This window comes from Rhinoraja longicauda, chromosome 23 (genome assembly GCF_053455715.1).
Source record: "Rhinoraja longicauda isolate Sanriku21f chromosome 23, sRhiLon1.1, whole genome shotgun sequence".
Taxonomy (NCBI): Eukaryota; Metazoa; Chordata; class Chondrichthyes; order Rajiformes; family Arhynchobatidae; genus Rhinoraja; species Rhinoraja longicauda.
Genome location: NC_135975.1, coordinates 9,061,911 through 9,079,651, shown reverse-complemented (window position 1 = coordinate 9,079,651; position 17,741 = coordinate 9,061,911). Strand labels below are relative to the sequence as shown.

Here is a 17,741-nt window from a genome sequence, read left to right as displayed (position 1 = left end):
GGGGCAGCAAGTTACAGAGGCCAATGAACCTGCAAACCCGTACGTCTTTGGAATGTGGTAGGAAACCGGAAAACCCGGAGGAAACCCACGTGGTCACAGGGAGAACAGGCAAAGTACACACAGACAACACCTGAGGTCAGGATAGAATCTGGTGCTCTGAGGCAGCAGCTCTACCAGCTGTGCCACTGTGTTGCCATGTTAAACGGGTACCCATTTGCCAGGTAGATTAGACAAATCCAATGGGAGGCTGCGGGCCACTTAAACCTCTTTGCAAGAATAGAGAGTGGAGTGGGTGGTGGAGGAAGCCTGGGTTTCATTTTGGTTAAGGCTTCTTGCAGCATCTGAGAGAAGCAGGAGGAGGTTTACGTTTAAGTTAGCCGGGTCACAAGGAGGCCTCCGTGTTTCCATGAAGTGAGTGAGTGGGTCGGGGGTCTCCAGCTGACCCAGGGGCTGGAAGTTCAGAAACTACAAGTGCCTGCCTGAAGTTTTCCAACGCCCGTGTTTGCAGCGGCTGCGTGTGAACTTGCTGTCCACAAGAGCTTTTTGTTTGCATGGAGTGGGGGATGTTCGCTGTTTAACTGCAGGGGAAGGTGGACGGAGGCCAGTGAAGGGGGCTCTCGTTGCTCTGAAGCTCTCGCCAGCGCTGTTCTGAATGCGAGTTGGATGGGGGTGGCTTCGTTTCGCCATGTGGCTCCCACTCCCCACCTTGAATAAAGCCAGCTGGTGAGGAGCCAGAGGGCAAACAAAGTATTTATTTTTTCCACTGGACGTGTGCGCAAGTTCTCCTTATGGACTGAAGACCCAGGACTTACACGATCACTGGAAGAAGTTAGAAGGAAGGAGAGAAGGAGAATACCGCCAACGATCAAATTACATTTGTGTTTCTCTATCTCACTGTCACTTGTTAACGTGGGAGTCGAGGGGCGAACTGAACGAGATCACATTAATCGTTGTTAAAAAAATCGACTCGTTGGCAATTTTTTCGTGGGTTTTTTGTTCTTTTTTTGTTAAATGTGACGGCATTTAAGGTAAAGGGTCCCCTCTCGCTGAGTTTGCAGAGAGGGGAGGGAAGGGGGAGGAGGAATGGTGAAACTCCAGGCTACGAGCAATGGAAACTGACGCGATGGAATTTGCTGAAAGTTGGGAAGCGGTCACATCTGGGGCAAGGAGACGCGGGCGAAGGGGGCAGCAACCAGTTGGATGAAGTTTCACCCAAGTTTGTTTCTCGGTGGAAAGGAGAGCCGACCGGCCCATGGTGCGGAGAGGCGAGCGCGGGGCGCGGGCAGAAGGCATTCCTTTAACTTTGTGACTGCAACTCCAAGATGTCTACCGGGTGGGAGTCTTTTGTTAAGGCGACTGCAGCCTGCCTGCTTCTTCTCCTCTCCACTTTCCCCGGGCAGAGCGGCACCAACCACACGTCTGCTCACGACCGCTGTAAGAAGGCGTCGGACTGCGAGCTCCTGAGGTACAACACATGCCTGGGCTCGGCGTTGCCTTACACACATACCTCGCTCGCCTTGGCCGAGGACTCCACAACCCAAGAGGAGGCGCACAACAAGCTGGTCCTGTGGTCAGGTACTGCATTCATATCTTGAAAAAACAAAACACAAAGCTCGACTTATCATGATAAATAAGAATATAAAATCTTGTAAGCTCCAATACAGCCCTCCCACATTTCGCTGTCAGAGAAAAACAAAACAGATTGATTTTCCTCACAGCCTGAAAGATGGCTTCCTCAGGGAAAAGACTAAGTGGCTTTTAGTTCCACAGGACTTCACTTCTTGGTCAGTGTGAAACAGACTTGGGGTCAACAACTAAGGTGTATAAATGAAAATAAATTCCAGTTAAAGGCTCCGCCAGAGAGGACTAAGATGAGAAATATCTTTAGTCAGAGATGTGAAACTGGAACTCTTCACTCCAGAATGCTCAGTTCAGATTTAGATATTTTAATTTCAGAAATCTGAGAATAAAAGGCAACAATTAATGAAGCTACCAAGTTGTTAAAAAAAAAGAAATCCTCGCAGTTAACCACCAATAAAGGAAATTTGCCATCCTTATCTGATCTATCCTAAACGCGATGCCAGCGCACTGCAAAGTAATTGAGTCCTAACTAATCTTGGAAATGCCTAGTGACCCTCAATTGTGGCAAGACCTCATAGGAGTTCCTCCACCGTAGTTGTTCAAGGTGATGGTTCATCTTCAGTTCCTTGAGGGCAATTGATATTGCTAGCAATCCTCAGATTCCATGCAAGGAAAGAAATTGTAAGACCGTGGGAAGAGATGGAGGTTGCAGTTCAGACATATCATATCATCATATCATATATATACAGCGCGGAAACAGGCCTTTTCGGCCCACCAAGTCCGCGCCGCCCAGCGATCCCCGCACATTAACACTATCCTACACCCACTAGGGACAATTTTTACATTCACCAAGCCAATTAACCTACAAACCTGTACGCCTTTGGAGTGTGGGAGGAAACCGAAGATCTCGGAGAAAACCCACGCAGGTCACGGGGAGAACGTACAAACTCCTTACAGTACAGCACCCGTAGTCAGGATTGAACCTGAGTCTCCGGCGCTGTATCCACAAGTGGATAGAGTTCAGGTGATAATGAATTCAAATGTCATTAATATTTTGATGTTCTGCAGGACTACAACTGGACAAAAAAATCCTCACAGTTAATAGGCAGAGAAATCAAGATTGAGCAAAAATATTGGAAAGTCATGATGAGCTTTAAAGGAGAATGACGTTAAAGAAAGGAATCGGGGAGCATGAAGTCCACCAGTGATGGGGCAAAGTAACAGGGGATGCAGATGAACCCATCATAGACAGTCACAGCTTTCAGAAGGATGTGTGCTTAAGGAAATTGCAAAAAAAAGGGGGAAAGGTAATTTTAATACTGGTTCATTGTTGGCCAGCAAGTAGATGGCTGCTTGATGAATGAGATTTGGTGTGACTTAGGGTGTATTGAAGTGTTATGAATGGGATGTGGTGTGATTTAGGGTGTAACCATTGGAGTTTTGTGAATGGGATTTGGTGTGACTTAGATTGTAGTCATTAGAGTAATGTAGCCATTTGCTTTAGCTTGAGTCAGTAGTTCGGGAGGGTGATGAATACACTGAGTATGGAGTGTATGGAGACTTGAGCAGAAAGCCCAACAGTTGGGATTTTCACAATTTGTGAGGAAAATTGCAGTTTATTCGGTTTAAGCAATCTTAATATTGCAAAATAAGTGGATGGATAGTGTGAGATCGTGAAGAGTTCAGTCTGCTCAGTATACATGTAGATTGTAATTGCAAGTTTTGATGATTTTGGTGAGGAGAAGCATGTCAATAAGGAAAATGAGCAAACCAAAGATAGAAATGATTTTTTCATGCATATATTTAAGTATTTCATAATATACTTAATAGCTAGTGAAATTACAGATATGGGCTGAGAAATATCAGATGGAATTTAATTCAAGCAAATGTGAGATCGAATGTGCAGGTCGAATACAAGGGGAAAATATACAGTTTATGGCAAGACCCTTCACAGCATTGATGTACAGAGGGATCTTGGGGTCCAAGATCATAGCTCCCTGAAAGCGGGAACACAAGTGGATAGAGTTTTCTAGTCAGCACGGCTTTGTGTGTGGGAAATCATGTGGAACAAATCTGAGTTTTTCAGACAGGTCACCAAGAGGATTGATCAGAGCAAGGGAGTGAACATTGCCTCGATTTACATTGGCAAAGCCTATTAACAAGGTCCAAATGGTAGGCTAGTCTGGAAGGTTAGATTGCATGGAATCCGAGGTGGGCTTGCCAGTAGGATTCCAAATTGTCTTGGAGGAAGGGTTTAAAGGGTAGCTGTGAAGGGTTGCTTTTCTGATTGACCAGTGCAGTGCTGCAGGGTTCTGTGCTGAATCCACTGCAGTTTGTTACTTACATTAACGGTTTAGATGACAATGTCAGTAAATTTGCAAGATGCTCAACAGCTTTCTCGTACAAAGAGATCTCGAGTTCCAAGTCCATAACAGCCTGAAAGTGACTATAAAAGTAGATAAAGTGGTAAAATAGAGGCATGTGGTATGCTTGCCTCTATTTTTTTGCCATCATTGGTCAAGGCATTAAGTCTAAGAGTCAGGAAGTCATGTTGCAGTTTTAAAGGACTTTGGTTAGGTCGCATTTGGAGTATTGCGTGTAGCTCGCCCCAATACAGGAAGAATGTGGAGGCTATTGAAAGAGTGCAGAGCAGGTCAGGATTAGAGGGTGTTAACAAGGAGAGGTTGGACAGACTAGGATTGTTTACTGGGATGCCAGAGGTTGGGGGGGAGACCTGATTGAAGTATATAAAATTATGAGAGGCATAGAAAGAGTAGACGGTCAGAATCTTTTCCCCCAGGGTAGAAATATCAAATACTAGGGGACATAGCTTTAAAGTTATAGGGGAAAAGTTTAAAGGAGATGTGTGGGGAAAGTTATTTTACACAGAATGGTGGGTGCCAGGAATGCGTTGCCAAAGCTGGTGTGGAGGCAGATCCGATAGTGGTGTTTGAGAGGCTTTTGGATAGGCATGTGGGTATGCAGGGAATGAAGGGATATGGATCACGTCCAGGCAAAATAGTCTATGTGTAGATCAAAGTCCCTAATGATTGCCAGTGTTGTAGGCATCTTGAAATTGCTTATACAGTAAACCCTAATTTTAACGGACCTCTTAATAACAGGTTTCAGTTATAGCGGACCAAATTTGTTGTGGGCCAAGTTTGTTGTTTCACGGAATTACTACTACATGGATAGAGCAAATTATGTTTTTGAACTATTTTAGCTTAGATTAGTTCAAAGATTTAGATTTAGAGATACAGCGCAGAAACGGGCCCTTCGGCCCACCGGGTCCGCGCCGCCCAGCGATCCCCGCACATTAACACTATCCTACACACACTAGGGACAATTTTTACATTTGCCCAGCCAATTAACCTACCTACCTGTACGTCTTTGGAGTGTGGGAGGAAACCGAAGATCTCGGAGAAAACCCACGCAGGTCACGGGGAGAACGTACAAACTCCGTACGGACGGTGCCCGTAGTCAGGATCGAACCTGAGTCTCCGGCACTGCATTCGCTGTAAGGCAGCAAATCTACCACTGCGCCACCGTGCCGCCCAAAGATGTAGCGTGCAAACACCAGGTCCGCGCTGACCAGCAATTACCCAGATACTATGTGGGAGGAAAGACAGAACCACTGCAGTAGTTCTACCCTACACACTGAATTGTCCCTCGTGTGTAGGATATAAATACTGCAGTGGGTCTATCTTTCCTCGTTCGAGACACAGGGATATTGGAGTTAGTGCAGGAAAGCAGAGCTGGGGTAGATGATCAACCATGATCTAATGGAATGGCATAACAGGCACGAGGAGCTGAATGGTTATTCTATTTCCTATGTTTTTATTCCAATCGGTGCCCCAAGAGTGAATTGTGCAGACTGTGTAGCACATATACAGGTCAATTATACCTAAATTCCTGTGCTCACACAGATCTCTGCGCATTCTTGTTTCATCTCAGCCTTTCGACACAACTTTCTATTCCCTTTGCTCTTATGACACGTCACATTGTTTTGAAAGCGATTAACTGACAGGCTAGAAAGTTTGTGTAGGAAGGAACTGCAGATGCTGGTTTACACCGAAGATTTTCCATGCTGTAGTTGTTATATGTTATATATAGACTAGGTCAGGGAGAATGGTCGGCGTGGACTGGTAGGGCCGGACAGGCCTGTTTCCATGCTGTAGTTGTTATATGTTATATGTTATATGTTATAGACACAAATGCTGGAGTAACTCAGTGGGTCAGGCAGCATCTCTGAAGAGAAGGAATGGGTCATGTTTCGGGTCAAGACCCTTCTTCAGAAAAGGCCTGAAACATCACCCATTCCTTCTCTCCAGAGATGCTGCCTGTCCCGCTGAGTTTTCCAGCATTTTATGTCTAGGAAAAAAAACTGCAGATGCTGGTTTACATCGAAGGTAGACTCAAAATGTTGGAGTATCTCAGCAGATCAGGCAGCATCTCGGGAGAGAAGGAATGGGTGACGTTTCAGGTCTGAAGAAGGGTCTCGACACGACAGGCAGTGACTAGTGGGGTACCGCAAGGCTCAGTGCTGGGACCCCAGTTATTTACAGTGTATATTAATGATTTGGACGGGGGAATTGAATGCAACATCTCTAAGTTTGCGGATGACACGAAGCTGGGTGGCAGTGTTAGCTGCGAGGAGGATGCTAGGAGGCTGCAGAGTGACTTGGATAGATTAGGCGAGTGGGCAAATGCATAGCAGATGCAATATAATGTGGATAAATGTGAGGTTATCCACTTTGGCGGCAAGAACAGGAAAGCAGAGTATTACCTGAATGGTGACCGATTGGGAGAAGGGGAGATGCAACGTGACCTGGGTGTCATGGTGCACCAGTCATTGAAAGCAAGCATGCAGGTGCAGCAGGCAGTGAAGAAAGTGAATGGTATGTTGGCATTCATAGCAAGAGGATTTGAGTTCAGGAGCAGGGAGGTTCTGCTGCAGTTGTACAGGGCCTTGGTGAGACCGCACCTGGAGTATTGTGTGCAGTTTTGGTCTCCTAACCTGAGGAAAGACGTTCTTGCCTTAGAGGGAGTACAGAGAAGGTTCACCAGATTAATCCCTGGGATGGCGGGACTTGCATATGAGGAAAGACTGGATAGACTGGGCTTGTACTCGCTGGAATTTAGAAGACTGAGGGGGGATCTTATAGAAACATATAAAATTCTTAAGGGGTTGGAGAGGCTAGATGCGGGAAGATTGTTCCCGATGTTGGGGGAGTCCAGAACCAGGGGTCACAGCTTAAGGATAAGGGGGAAGTCTTTTAGGACCGAGATGAGAAAACATTTCTTCACACAGAGAGTGGTGAGTCTGTGGAATTCTCTGCCACAGAAGGTAGTTGAGGCCAATTCATTGGCTATATTTAAGAGGGAGTTAGATGTGGCCCTTTTTGCTAAAGGGATCAGGGGGTATGGAGAGAAGGCAGGTACAGGCTACTGAGCTGGATGATCAGCCATGATCATATTGAATGACGGTGCAGGCTCGAAGGGCCGAATGGCCTACTCCTGCACCTATTTTCTATGTTTCTATGTTTCTATGAAACGTCACCCATTCCTTCTCTCCCGAGATGCTGCCTGACTGTAAATCAACCATATTAGATCGCCTTCACTATATCACCTCACTTATTATGCACTATGAGTTGTTACACTGACCCGCTGAGTTATTTCCAGCATTTTGTGTCTACCAGCATTTTATGTCTATCTTCAAGCTAGAAAGCTTTCTGGTTTACCCCTCCCTCTCTCCCTTCTTAAAAAATGGAGTGTCATGTGTCATTTTCAAATCTCAATGTAATGTTTCCTCAATCTAGAGAGGTTATATTCACCAATTTCTGGTAATGTCCGTGAGGGAAAACTTTCATTTCCTGAAATGTTCCTTAGGTTGCTTCATAACTCTTAAGTAAGAAGTTTCATAATGGGGATTAATCTTAATAATTAAAAACTATAAAAAATACAGCCTAACCAAAGTCCCATTTTGCTGCAATATGACTTCCTGGCGCTCATAATACCCAAACTGATGACGGCAAGCTTACCTTCTTTACCAACTTGTGTTGCCACTTTCAGGAAGCCAAGGTGGACCTCAAGATCCCTCTGTATATCATTGCCGTTATGGGGCTTGCCTTCTACTGTATAATTCCCCCTTACATTTGACCTCGCAAAGTAATCCCTCACATTTGCTAGGATTAAACATTATCTGTTATTTCTTCTCTCTTTCAGGGATTACGGAGAGAAGGCAGGAGAATGGGATTGTGAGGGAAAGATAAATCGGCCACGATTGAATGGCAGAGTAGATTCTATGGGCCAAATGGCCTTATTCTGCTCCAATGACATATGAACTGTTACATTGTTTTAAAAGGCAGCAGTTAGAGGTTAAAGAGGAAAAATTGCAATGAGATCTAATGAACATGCATATTGCTGAGCTTCAAGAAGTGGAGAAAATAAGCAAGGGTAAGGGGATGAGTTACTCTGGAAAACTCTTCCAAATTCCATAAACAGTATGGAAGCTGGATATTTCTCTAGTTCCTGGGCTCTAGAATTGGAATTGAAGAAAATACTTGAAGCTAAACATTTTAACGTGTCGTTCGTCTTTTCCAGGGCTACGTAATGCGCCAGGCTGTTGGACTGTGATTCAGCAATTCCTGTGCGCTGTTTACATGCCAAAATGTGAACATGGCAGAGTGGAACTGCCCGGCCAGGTCATGTGCCAGATCACCAGAGGCCCCTGCGCCATTGTGGAGCGGGAGAGAGGCTGGCCTGACTTTCTGAAGTGTTCCAATGACCGTTTTCCTGAAGGATGCCAGGTAAATGACTGGGAGTCGGCAAAACAATCCTTATGCAGTTGTTGACTTAACTCTTGAACCTAATGATGTCCCTGCTGGTATGCCAGACCCTCCCACTAGTACCCCATCCACGTGAGGTGCGAGGGCGAGAATGATCAAACTGTCTCGTGCACACCTAGGAATATTGCAGAGGTGACAACTGCTCTTGGGAACAGGTTGCTATCCTGCCATCTTATCCTCAGTTGCAAAGTGGGTACCAAAGAGCTGGTAAAGGACATGTGGACTGGAGGAAAGTACACAATGAAATAAAATAAAAGAAAATTTATTTCCACCTCTTTTCCTGTTTTTCCCCCTTACTACAATCGGTCTGAAGAAGGATTATGATCCGAAATGTCAGCTATCAATTTCCTCCACAAAGGCGGCCTGACCCGCTGAGTTACTCCAGCAGTTTGTGTTTTGCTCAAGATTCCAGCATCTGCAGTTCCTTGTGTCTCAAAGTTAATTTCTTTGTTCAAATTGTCTCTTTTCAGAATGAACTTCAGAACATAAAGTTTAACACTTCTGGCCGCTGCGAGGCTCCCCTGGTGCGTACAGAGAACCCTAAGAGCTGGTACGAGGATGTGGAAGGCTGCGGGATCCAGTGTCAGAATCCGCTCTTCACCAACAGCGAGCATGATGCCATGCACGTCTACATTGCCATATTTGGTTCCGTCACCATTCTCTGCACATTCTTCACACTGGTGAGTGCTGCCCTCATTTGGTCATTTATGGTCAAGTCAAGTCTACTTTATTTGTCATTTACACATACATACAAGATGTGCAGTGAAATGAAAGTGGCAATGCCTGCAGATTGTGCTAAAACTACAAAACAGAATAGATTTATTTTTTAAAAAGACACAACACAAAAAAAAAAAATGAATACAGTAAATTAGTCCCTGGTGATATAAGAGTCAACAGTCCTGATGGCCTGTGGGAAGAAACTCCGACTCATCCTCTCTGTTTTCACAGCGTGACAGCGGAGGCATTTGCCTGACGGTAGCAGCTGGAACAGTCCGTTGCTGGGGTGGTAGGGGTCCCCCATAATGTTGCTGGCTCTGGATCTGCATCTCCTGATGTATAGGTCCTGCAGGGGGGGCGAGTGTAGTTCCCATAGTGCGTTCAGCCGAACGCACTACTCTCCGCAGAGCCTTCCTGTCCTGGGCAGAGCTGTTCCCAAACCAGATTGAGATATTGCCGGACAAGATGCTTTCTACAGCCCCAGAATAGAAGCACTGAAGGATCCTCAGAGAGACTCTGAATTTCCTCACCTGTCTGAGGTGGTAAAGGTGCTGCCGTGCCTTACTCACCAGTGCGGCAATGTGTGTTGTCCATGTCAGATCCTCTGTGATGTGGACTCCCAGGTATTTAAAGCTGCTCACCCTATCCACAGTAATCCCATTTATCTCCAGTGGCATGTACGTCCTCGGATGTTGAACCCTTCTAAAGTCCACAATCAGCTCCTTAGCTTTTGTGACATTCAAGAGGAGGCTGCTGACTGACACCAGAGTGCCAGATCAGCCACCTCCTCCCGGTAGGCCTTCTCATCGTTATCGGAGATCAGGCGTTATTGGAGGTCAGTGCTTTTTAACTAAGCAGTTAAACTGCTGGACCTCTGTGATACATCAGTGGCCATCAATGTGAAGGTTTTTCCTCCCCCTTCCAATGTTGAGGTTGACCCAGTGGGACGTTTCCACACTTTCCTCTCATGGTGCATATCTTTGCTGCACCAAACACGGCTCTTTTGTCAGTAACGCCAAACTGGTAAACTGTGTAGAATGGCAGAGCACACAACTCACCCCAAGTCCTCCCAAGGTGGTAGTCTTGCTGATTGGCATATTTAGGAAGTAAATACTTGGGTCCGAGGAGGAATCCCCATTTCATGATGGAGAGGTTTTATTTCTTCCATGGTTTACAGGGCTCCACCAGATGGAAATACTAGAGATCTCTGCTCTGATAGATTTACGTGTTGCATTGTGGTGTGAAGGAGAGAGATTAAGTAACTACCCTGGGGCTGTCTGGGTTCATTTCTGAATTAAACTGTTATATGAAAGGGGATTGAGTTCAATACCATGAAGTCTACACAGATTGTAAAACACATCCCCTTTGTCATCTGCACCTCTTGGTTAGATTTCAACTTCTAACTCATTCCCAGATGTTTATTTTTGTATGTAAAAACCATGTAAATTTATTGATTAGATTTCAGTCTGTAAATTACTCCTTGAGTATCCATTAATCTATATGTAAACAGCCTATAGTCCCTTGATTAAATTACACTCTGCAATTCCCATCCCCTGAAACACCACAAATAAATTCCAGCTTACAAAATGCTTCCAGATATCTATGTACAAGTGTTCCCGACTTATCCACAGCCCAGACATACTGTACAAACGAGTCTTTGGAAGATCAGTGGGATGCATTTGCTGGCTGCAGTTAGAGTGCATGCTACTATTCTTGACGTTAGCTGGAATTTTGCCGCATTAAACTCAGGAAGATATCATTCTAGTTAACACGTTGATGGCCATTTTGTGAATTCTTATTGTGAATACAGGCACCTTGTGTTTTACGTGGGAATTACGTTCTTGAAAAGCAGCGCGTAATTCAAAACATATAAGTTAAACATAAGTTAAGTAACTATGTTGCCAGTTGTAAATTTGAGCACGTTATTCCAAAAATACGGGCTTCATTCCAGTCTTTCATCTTGCCTTTTAATATTTTCCCCTTGTTTTTTAGGCCACCTTTGTTGCTGACTGGAAGAATTCTAATCGTTATCCTGCTGTCATCTTGTTCTATATCAATACTTGTTTCTTTATTGGAAGTATTGGCTGGCTTGCACAGTTCATGGACGGAGCAAGGAAGGAAATTGTGTGCAAGGCAGATGGAACCATGCGACTTGGAGAGCCAACGTACGTTCATCCGTAATCGGCTTATTCTCAAGTGTCGTGTTTGCCTTATGACAGTGTTTGTCTCTCTGTGGTCTCCTGAACATTTTGTCTTTGAGTTCCTGCCAGAAAATGGAGAATCTATAGCACAATTCAGAAATGGGCTGGGGCAGAATCACCAGATATGTATTGGGGTGAATGAGTATTACGATAATGTAATTGTAGTTCATTATTGTTTCTGTCACTGTCGTTCACCCTGTTATTTTTAGGATCCAAAATCCCGATCACATCTTTAACATGCAAATCTCTGCATGATTTGTTGGGATGGTTTGAGAGCCAGAGGGTTTATAATTGCAATCTGAGAGTTTCATGGTCACAGTAAAAAATAGCAGCTTTACTCATTCCAGATTTATTTAACTACTTAAAAATTAATGTTCTGTGGTAGAATTCAACTTGTATCTCCACATCAATAATTCAGACCACTGAATATTACCTAAGAAACGTAATCACTTTTTAACCCTTTCATGGAAATTTCATGAACAGTCATTTCAGGGGATGAGAAAGTATTGATAGGAAGTTAGTTAGGCCAGATCGCTTTACCAGCAACACCCAGATCTAAAAAACAATAAGTGTATAAATAAAAGCACATTTGCCTCTCAACCATTGGGTCATATTTCAATTCAGACACTTAGAGTCAGGGCAATGTACAACTTAGAAACTGGCCCTTCAGCCCACTGCATCTATGCCAACCAACATCTATACTAATCCCATTTTTTCTGCCACATCCATTGCAGTGCTGACAGACTGCTGTGCTATTTGAAATAAGACACAAAGTCCTGGAGTAACTCAGTGGGTCAGGCAGCATGTCTGGACAACAAGGATAGATGACGTTTCGGGTCGGGACCTGAAAGATTGTCTCTCCATATTCTCACAGATGCTGCCTGATCCGCCGAGATACTCGAGGACTTTTTTTTTTAAAACCAGCATCTGCAGTTCCTTATGTCTATGTGATATTGGAAATGTTGTTTTGGTTGAGATGTTAAAACGAGGCTCGGTCTGCCCCCTCATATCAATATAAAAGATCGCAGATCATTACTTCAAACAGAAAGATCTCGCTGTAACTGCTGTTTCTCTTCCAGATCCAATGAAACCCTGTCTTGCGTTACAATTTTTGTGATCGTCTATTACTCGCTCATGTCTGGAGTGATCTGGTTTGTGATGCTTACCTACGCCTGGCACATGTCCTTCAAGGCTCTCGGCACCACCTATCAGCCTCTCTCTGGCAAGACCTCCTACTTCCACCTTATCACCTGGTCAATCCCGTTTATACTCACTGTCACCATCTTAGCTCTGGCTCAGGTAATCAATACATCCAATTTTGTTGTCCAGAATTTGGGTGGGTTTGATGGGATGGGCTGCAGGATGACAGCAACTGTAATCAAGGAAGTATGATATTAAGGATTCTGAGTTTTATTTTGGGAGCTTGGTGATGAGAATTGTGGATGCGGTGGGGTGAAACAAGATTAGGAAATCACATAGGATTTTCAATTATGATTTAAGTGTTGAATGGTGTCAATTTGTGATAGAAACATAGGAACAGGAATCGCATATTTAGCCCCTCAAACCCGTTCTTCCATTCAATAAGATCATGGTTAATTTCCTGCTTACTTTCATGTACCTGTTTTTCCCCATGGTCCTGAACACATTTTTGTTATCAATATATATTAATCTCAGATTTAAAATGAACAATTGTCTCTGCATTGATGACCGTTTTCAGAAACATATCAATGTATCAGTGTAAGAGAGTGTCCCATTTTCATTCCTTCAAAGTTAAACTCTTAGGCTTTTTAGACCATATTCCTGGTTTTGGACTTCCCAACCAGCAGAAATAGTTTTTTTCTGTATCTTCTCTCTGAGTTCCCCATAACATCTGGAAAATTTCAATCAAATCACTCCACAACCTTCTAGATTTCAGAACATAATACAGTTTTGTGTAATTTATCCTCATGATTGAAAAGCTCGAGTAAAGATATCATTTTGGTGAATTGACATTATATTCCCTCCTAGGACAACATAATGCTTTTGAATCCTAGTCAGAATTACTTATTGCTGTCTGTTGAGGGTTTTGTATAGATTTAGTTTTTTAGATTTAGAGATAGAGCGCGGAAACAGGCCCTTCGGCCCACCAGGTCCGCGCCGCCCAGCGATCCCCGCATATTAACACTATCCTACACACACTAGGGACAATTTTTTTAAACATTTGCCCAGCCAATTAACCTACATACCTGTATGTCTTTGGAGTGTGGGAGGAAACCGAAGATCTCGGAGAAAACCCACGCAGGTCACGGGGAGAACGTACAAACTCCGTACAGACGGCGCCCGTAGTCAGGATCGAACCTGAGTCTCCGGCGCTGCATTCGCTGTAAGGCAGTAACTCTACCGCTGCGCCACCGTGCCGCAAACTCTCTCCTTCTGTACTCTAGATTTAAAAAAAATAAAAGCCATAATTTCATTAAAATTTTGGATTATTTTCTGTACCAGTCCTTGTCCATAGATCAGATCCAGAAATTGGAAGTTTACTAGGATCTGCACCCCAACACGCTTTGATTGGATTTGAAAAATAAAGAGATAATTAATAAAAACATATAAGGTCGAATGGGGATGCCCGTAAAGTCGTTGGTGATTATTGATCTACAATTATGATTTAGATCAATTCCCTATGTACGTATTTATTCTTTAATGTTTGTCACGGTCAATTTGATTTTGACTTGCACATGGTCTGAGTCTCTGTCCAACAACTGCTAGCGGAATATTTGTATCTAAATTACAATGTGATAAGATGATCATATTCCATAGGTGGACGGAGACTCTGTAAGCGGGATCTGCTTTGTTGGATATAAGGATTATCACTTCCGGGCAGGATTTGTCCTGGCTCCAATTGGATTGGTTCTGCTGGTTGGTGGCTATTTTCTTATAAGAGGTACGTGAAATGGATACGTCGTATTAAAAAAACACTACCGAAATCCAAAACACAATTCTAAGTTTTCTTGATGCCTTATTCGATGTTTATTAATGATGCAGTGTAGCAGCAGTCAGTGGTGCACTCTCTCCATCTTCAACCAGATCCCACTCCTCCGTAAATTTCCAGAGTTGTGATTTGACACAATTTCACACTGGCAATTTCCCACGTGGCCACAACTCTTTAGCCAGACCTCATGTAGGAAGACCGAGATAACATTAAGGATGAGATTTATAAATGGCAAGTAACACACACGCCATTAAAAAGCAACCATTTACAACAAGGAAGAGTCCAACCACCTACCCTTGAATTCATTGCCAAATCCATGACTGTCAGCATCCTGAAGGTCAGAGATGGATCTGCCACATAAATACAATGGCTACAAAAGTAGGTTAGAGGCTGGGTGTGCTGGAGAGTGTCTCACCCTCCATAAGGCCTTTCCTCCATCTACAAGGCTCAACGCAGGAAGATGTAAGTACAACATCATGCATGACAAAGCAACCTGCTTGATCAGTATCCCATCCTTCATCCTAAACATTAATTCCCCACATAAATCATGCGTTGTGGTCACAATGTGTACCATCTACTAAATGCACTGTAGTCACTTGCTTATGCTACCTTGACATTACCTTTCAAACCTGCTGACAAAGTTTAATAAAGGAGTTCTTCTCTCCCATTCTAAAAGATTACTTTTATCCCTTGTATATTTTGACATTTTCCTCCCTTTTCAGATTGGGACTGAGCAAAACTATTCAAGCCCATTCTATCATTAATTTCTATCATGGCTGATCTTAACTCCATTTATCTGTCTTGATTTTGTAATCTTTCAGATTTTTGATATGCAAAATTTGTATCAGAATTTAAAATCTTTTTTTCAAGTGAGTGCCCCCTCCCTTCACCTCTCCCCATTTTCCTCCTCAATGACCAGCAGGGGGTCATTGGGAAGTGTGTCAGATTTCCAATTCTCCCATGCATGAAGATGCACCTTTTTCTTTTGATTTTTGGTTTCTCGTATTTGCAGATGATTGTATTTTTAAATTGCTCACGGGCTCATTTCTGTTACAGGAGTCATGACCCTATTTTCAATTAAGAGCAAACATCCAGGGCTCTTGAGTGAGAAAGCAGCCAGTAAAATTAATGAAACAATGCTACGTCTCGGTAAGGATTGGTCAACATGTACTCAATGGCATAATTCTGCTCCTGTGACTTATAAACTGATTCAAGAAAACACTACACTTCTCCAGTGTGTGATTGTGACACACAGTTTGTCACATTAGGTTTGTGCACCCTTCAGGATTTTTTGAGAGATGTTAGGAATCAAATATTAATCCCCAGCACAGTTAGAATCAAAACTCTTGCAAGGTGGGTGGTGGGGAAGGAACCCAAAAGCACATTATTACATTTGAATATTATTTGAGTATTTTGAAGATTAATTTTAAAGAAATATTGGAAATGGGAAAAATCGTGATTGTGTGATGAAAACTAGCCCAACAAAGACATACAGGTATGTAGGTTACTTGGCTTCGGTTAAAAAAAATGTAACTTGTTCTTAGTTTAGGATTGTGCCCGTGTAAAGGGATTGCTGGTCGGCGCCAGCTCAGTGGGCCAAAGAGCCTGTTTCCATGCTGTATCTCTAAACTAAAGTTGGCTACCTGATGTGACAACTGTGAGAGAGGTGAAAACTTAATCAGGATGTTGTACAATAACTGTCCTTCATTATCCTTTTACTTGGAGGTGGGATGACTGGATGAGAAGATGGTGTGTGGTTTTTTGTTGTCAATTTTTCCTCCAAAACTGGGCAGAATCGGTGCTCAGGAAAGAGTGTACGCTTTAGCCAAGATAATCCTACCTTTTTGTTGAAAGCCAGAGTAAGGTTGTCAATTTTCAGGATTATCCTGGATTCTTCAGAAGTTAGCATTGCATCTTCTGAATATTGCTTACAACAAACCTGCAGAAAAATTATAAGCACACGTAAAAAATCCCTTAAAACAATGGAATACTTAATAGTTATAGTAATATTTGAGTGGAAAGGAAAAGAGGACTTTTTGACTGATTGACAAGCCTTGTCCAACTGGGGAATGACACGTCCATTTGGTTTACAATTGACCTTGTGGAACACACTGAAGATGGTTGTGTCTTATGACCGACGGGTGTTGAGATAGTGTAGTTGAAGGCAGTGAGATCATTTAGCAATACAATAAATCTCCAATAATCTGCTGTTAGACTACTTGTAAATCCGTTTGTTGCAATGTCTGGCTCACCAGGTAATGTTCCCAGATCCCAGGACATGGTTCCTGTGCTCCTTTTCAACTCGCTGGGATCCCAGTTCTCATGCTCTCTTTGCATTCACTGGGGCCTGTGTGTTCACATGTTCATTCTAAACTCACAATAGCCCCATTTTCTGAATTCCCTTTAAACTGGGTTAATGGAAAAACAAACTATAACATCTTGGGAGGGGGGGGGGGTAGAAAATTAAAAGTACATTGTGAATAACATAAAACAATGCTTTAAAACTACCAGCCTGGCACGACCAAGATCCAAAGTGTGCTTGATTATTAAAGTTCTACAGTGCCTTCCGAACACGTCCATACAAAATTTACAAATCTTTATCAACCACAGGCTTGATGAAGTTGTGACTATCCCTCCTTTAAAGTATTTTCTCCTGTTTTTTCCTATTTGGGGTCTCCCTATGCTGTTTATATTCCCAGACAGTATGGGGAGGCCAATAACCTGCATCCGAGTCAATAACATCATCCTGTGGAAGTGGTACTAAATCAGTCCTATTTATTTGTCTTTATCAAGGTAGAAGATATTGCCTAATTTATTGTAAGTAGGGATGTGGTATGGATACTGGAATATTGGAAAGGCTAGCGATATCTAAAAGGGAAAATTACTAGATCTAATGAAATACATAGAAACACAGAAAATAGGTGCAGGAGTAGGCCATTCGGCCCTTTGAGCCAGCACCGCCATTCATTGTGATCATAGCTGATCATCCAAAATCAGTACCCCGTTCCTGCTTTCTCCCCATATCCCTTGATTCCGTTAGCCGTAAGAGCTATATTTGAATTGGCCTTCACTGGCTTCTGTGGCAGAGAATTCCACATCTAAGTTGCTGATATAAATGGGGATTGAAATTCCTCCTTTAGAAGCATGAAGTTGAGAACTGCACATATTATACCATTATTCAAAAAAGAATGTAACGGTAAACCCAGCAAATGTATGTAAATGTACAATTCTCAGAGGATTGTAGGAGCAATGGCTGCAGATGTACACAAATCTTTGAAGATAGCAGGATAGATCACAAAAGCAGTTAGAAAGTCTGTGAACTCTGGGCTTAATGTGGAAGCCTGGAGAGCAAAAGAGATTATGTTGAACCTCTGTCAGATATTGATTTGGCCACCTATCGTAAAATATGTCCAATTCTAGTCACCT

General features: G+C 43.2%; 1 protein-coding gene across 1 annotated transcript in view; it reads left to right on the top strand.

Annotated features, from left to right (window-relative positions):
* The first annotated feature begins 595 nt into the window (after positions 1 to 595).
* The window catches only part of smo (smoothened, frizzled class receptor), a 29,404-nt gene continuing 12,258 nt past the window's right edge, over positions 596 to 17,741 (top strand). The window contains exons 1-7 of the mRNA XM_078419573.1: positions 596 to 1,575; positions 8,185 to 8,390; positions 8,900 to 9,109; positions 11,139 to 11,311; positions 12,427 to 12,646; positions 14,144 to 14,267; positions 15,372 to 15,464. Of these exons, the coding sequence (XP_078275699.1) occupies positions 1,323 to 1,575; positions 8,185 to 8,390; positions 8,900 to 9,109; positions 11,139 to 11,311; positions 12,427 to 12,646; positions 14,144 to 14,267; positions 15,372 to 15,464 (1,279 nt within the window). The 5' untranslated portion in view covers positions 596 to 1,322. The remainder of the gene's footprint in view (positions 1,576 to 8,184; positions 8,391 to 8,899; positions 9,110 to 11,138; positions 11,312 to 12,426; positions 12,647 to 14,143; positions 14,268 to 15,371; positions 15,465 to 17,741) is intronic.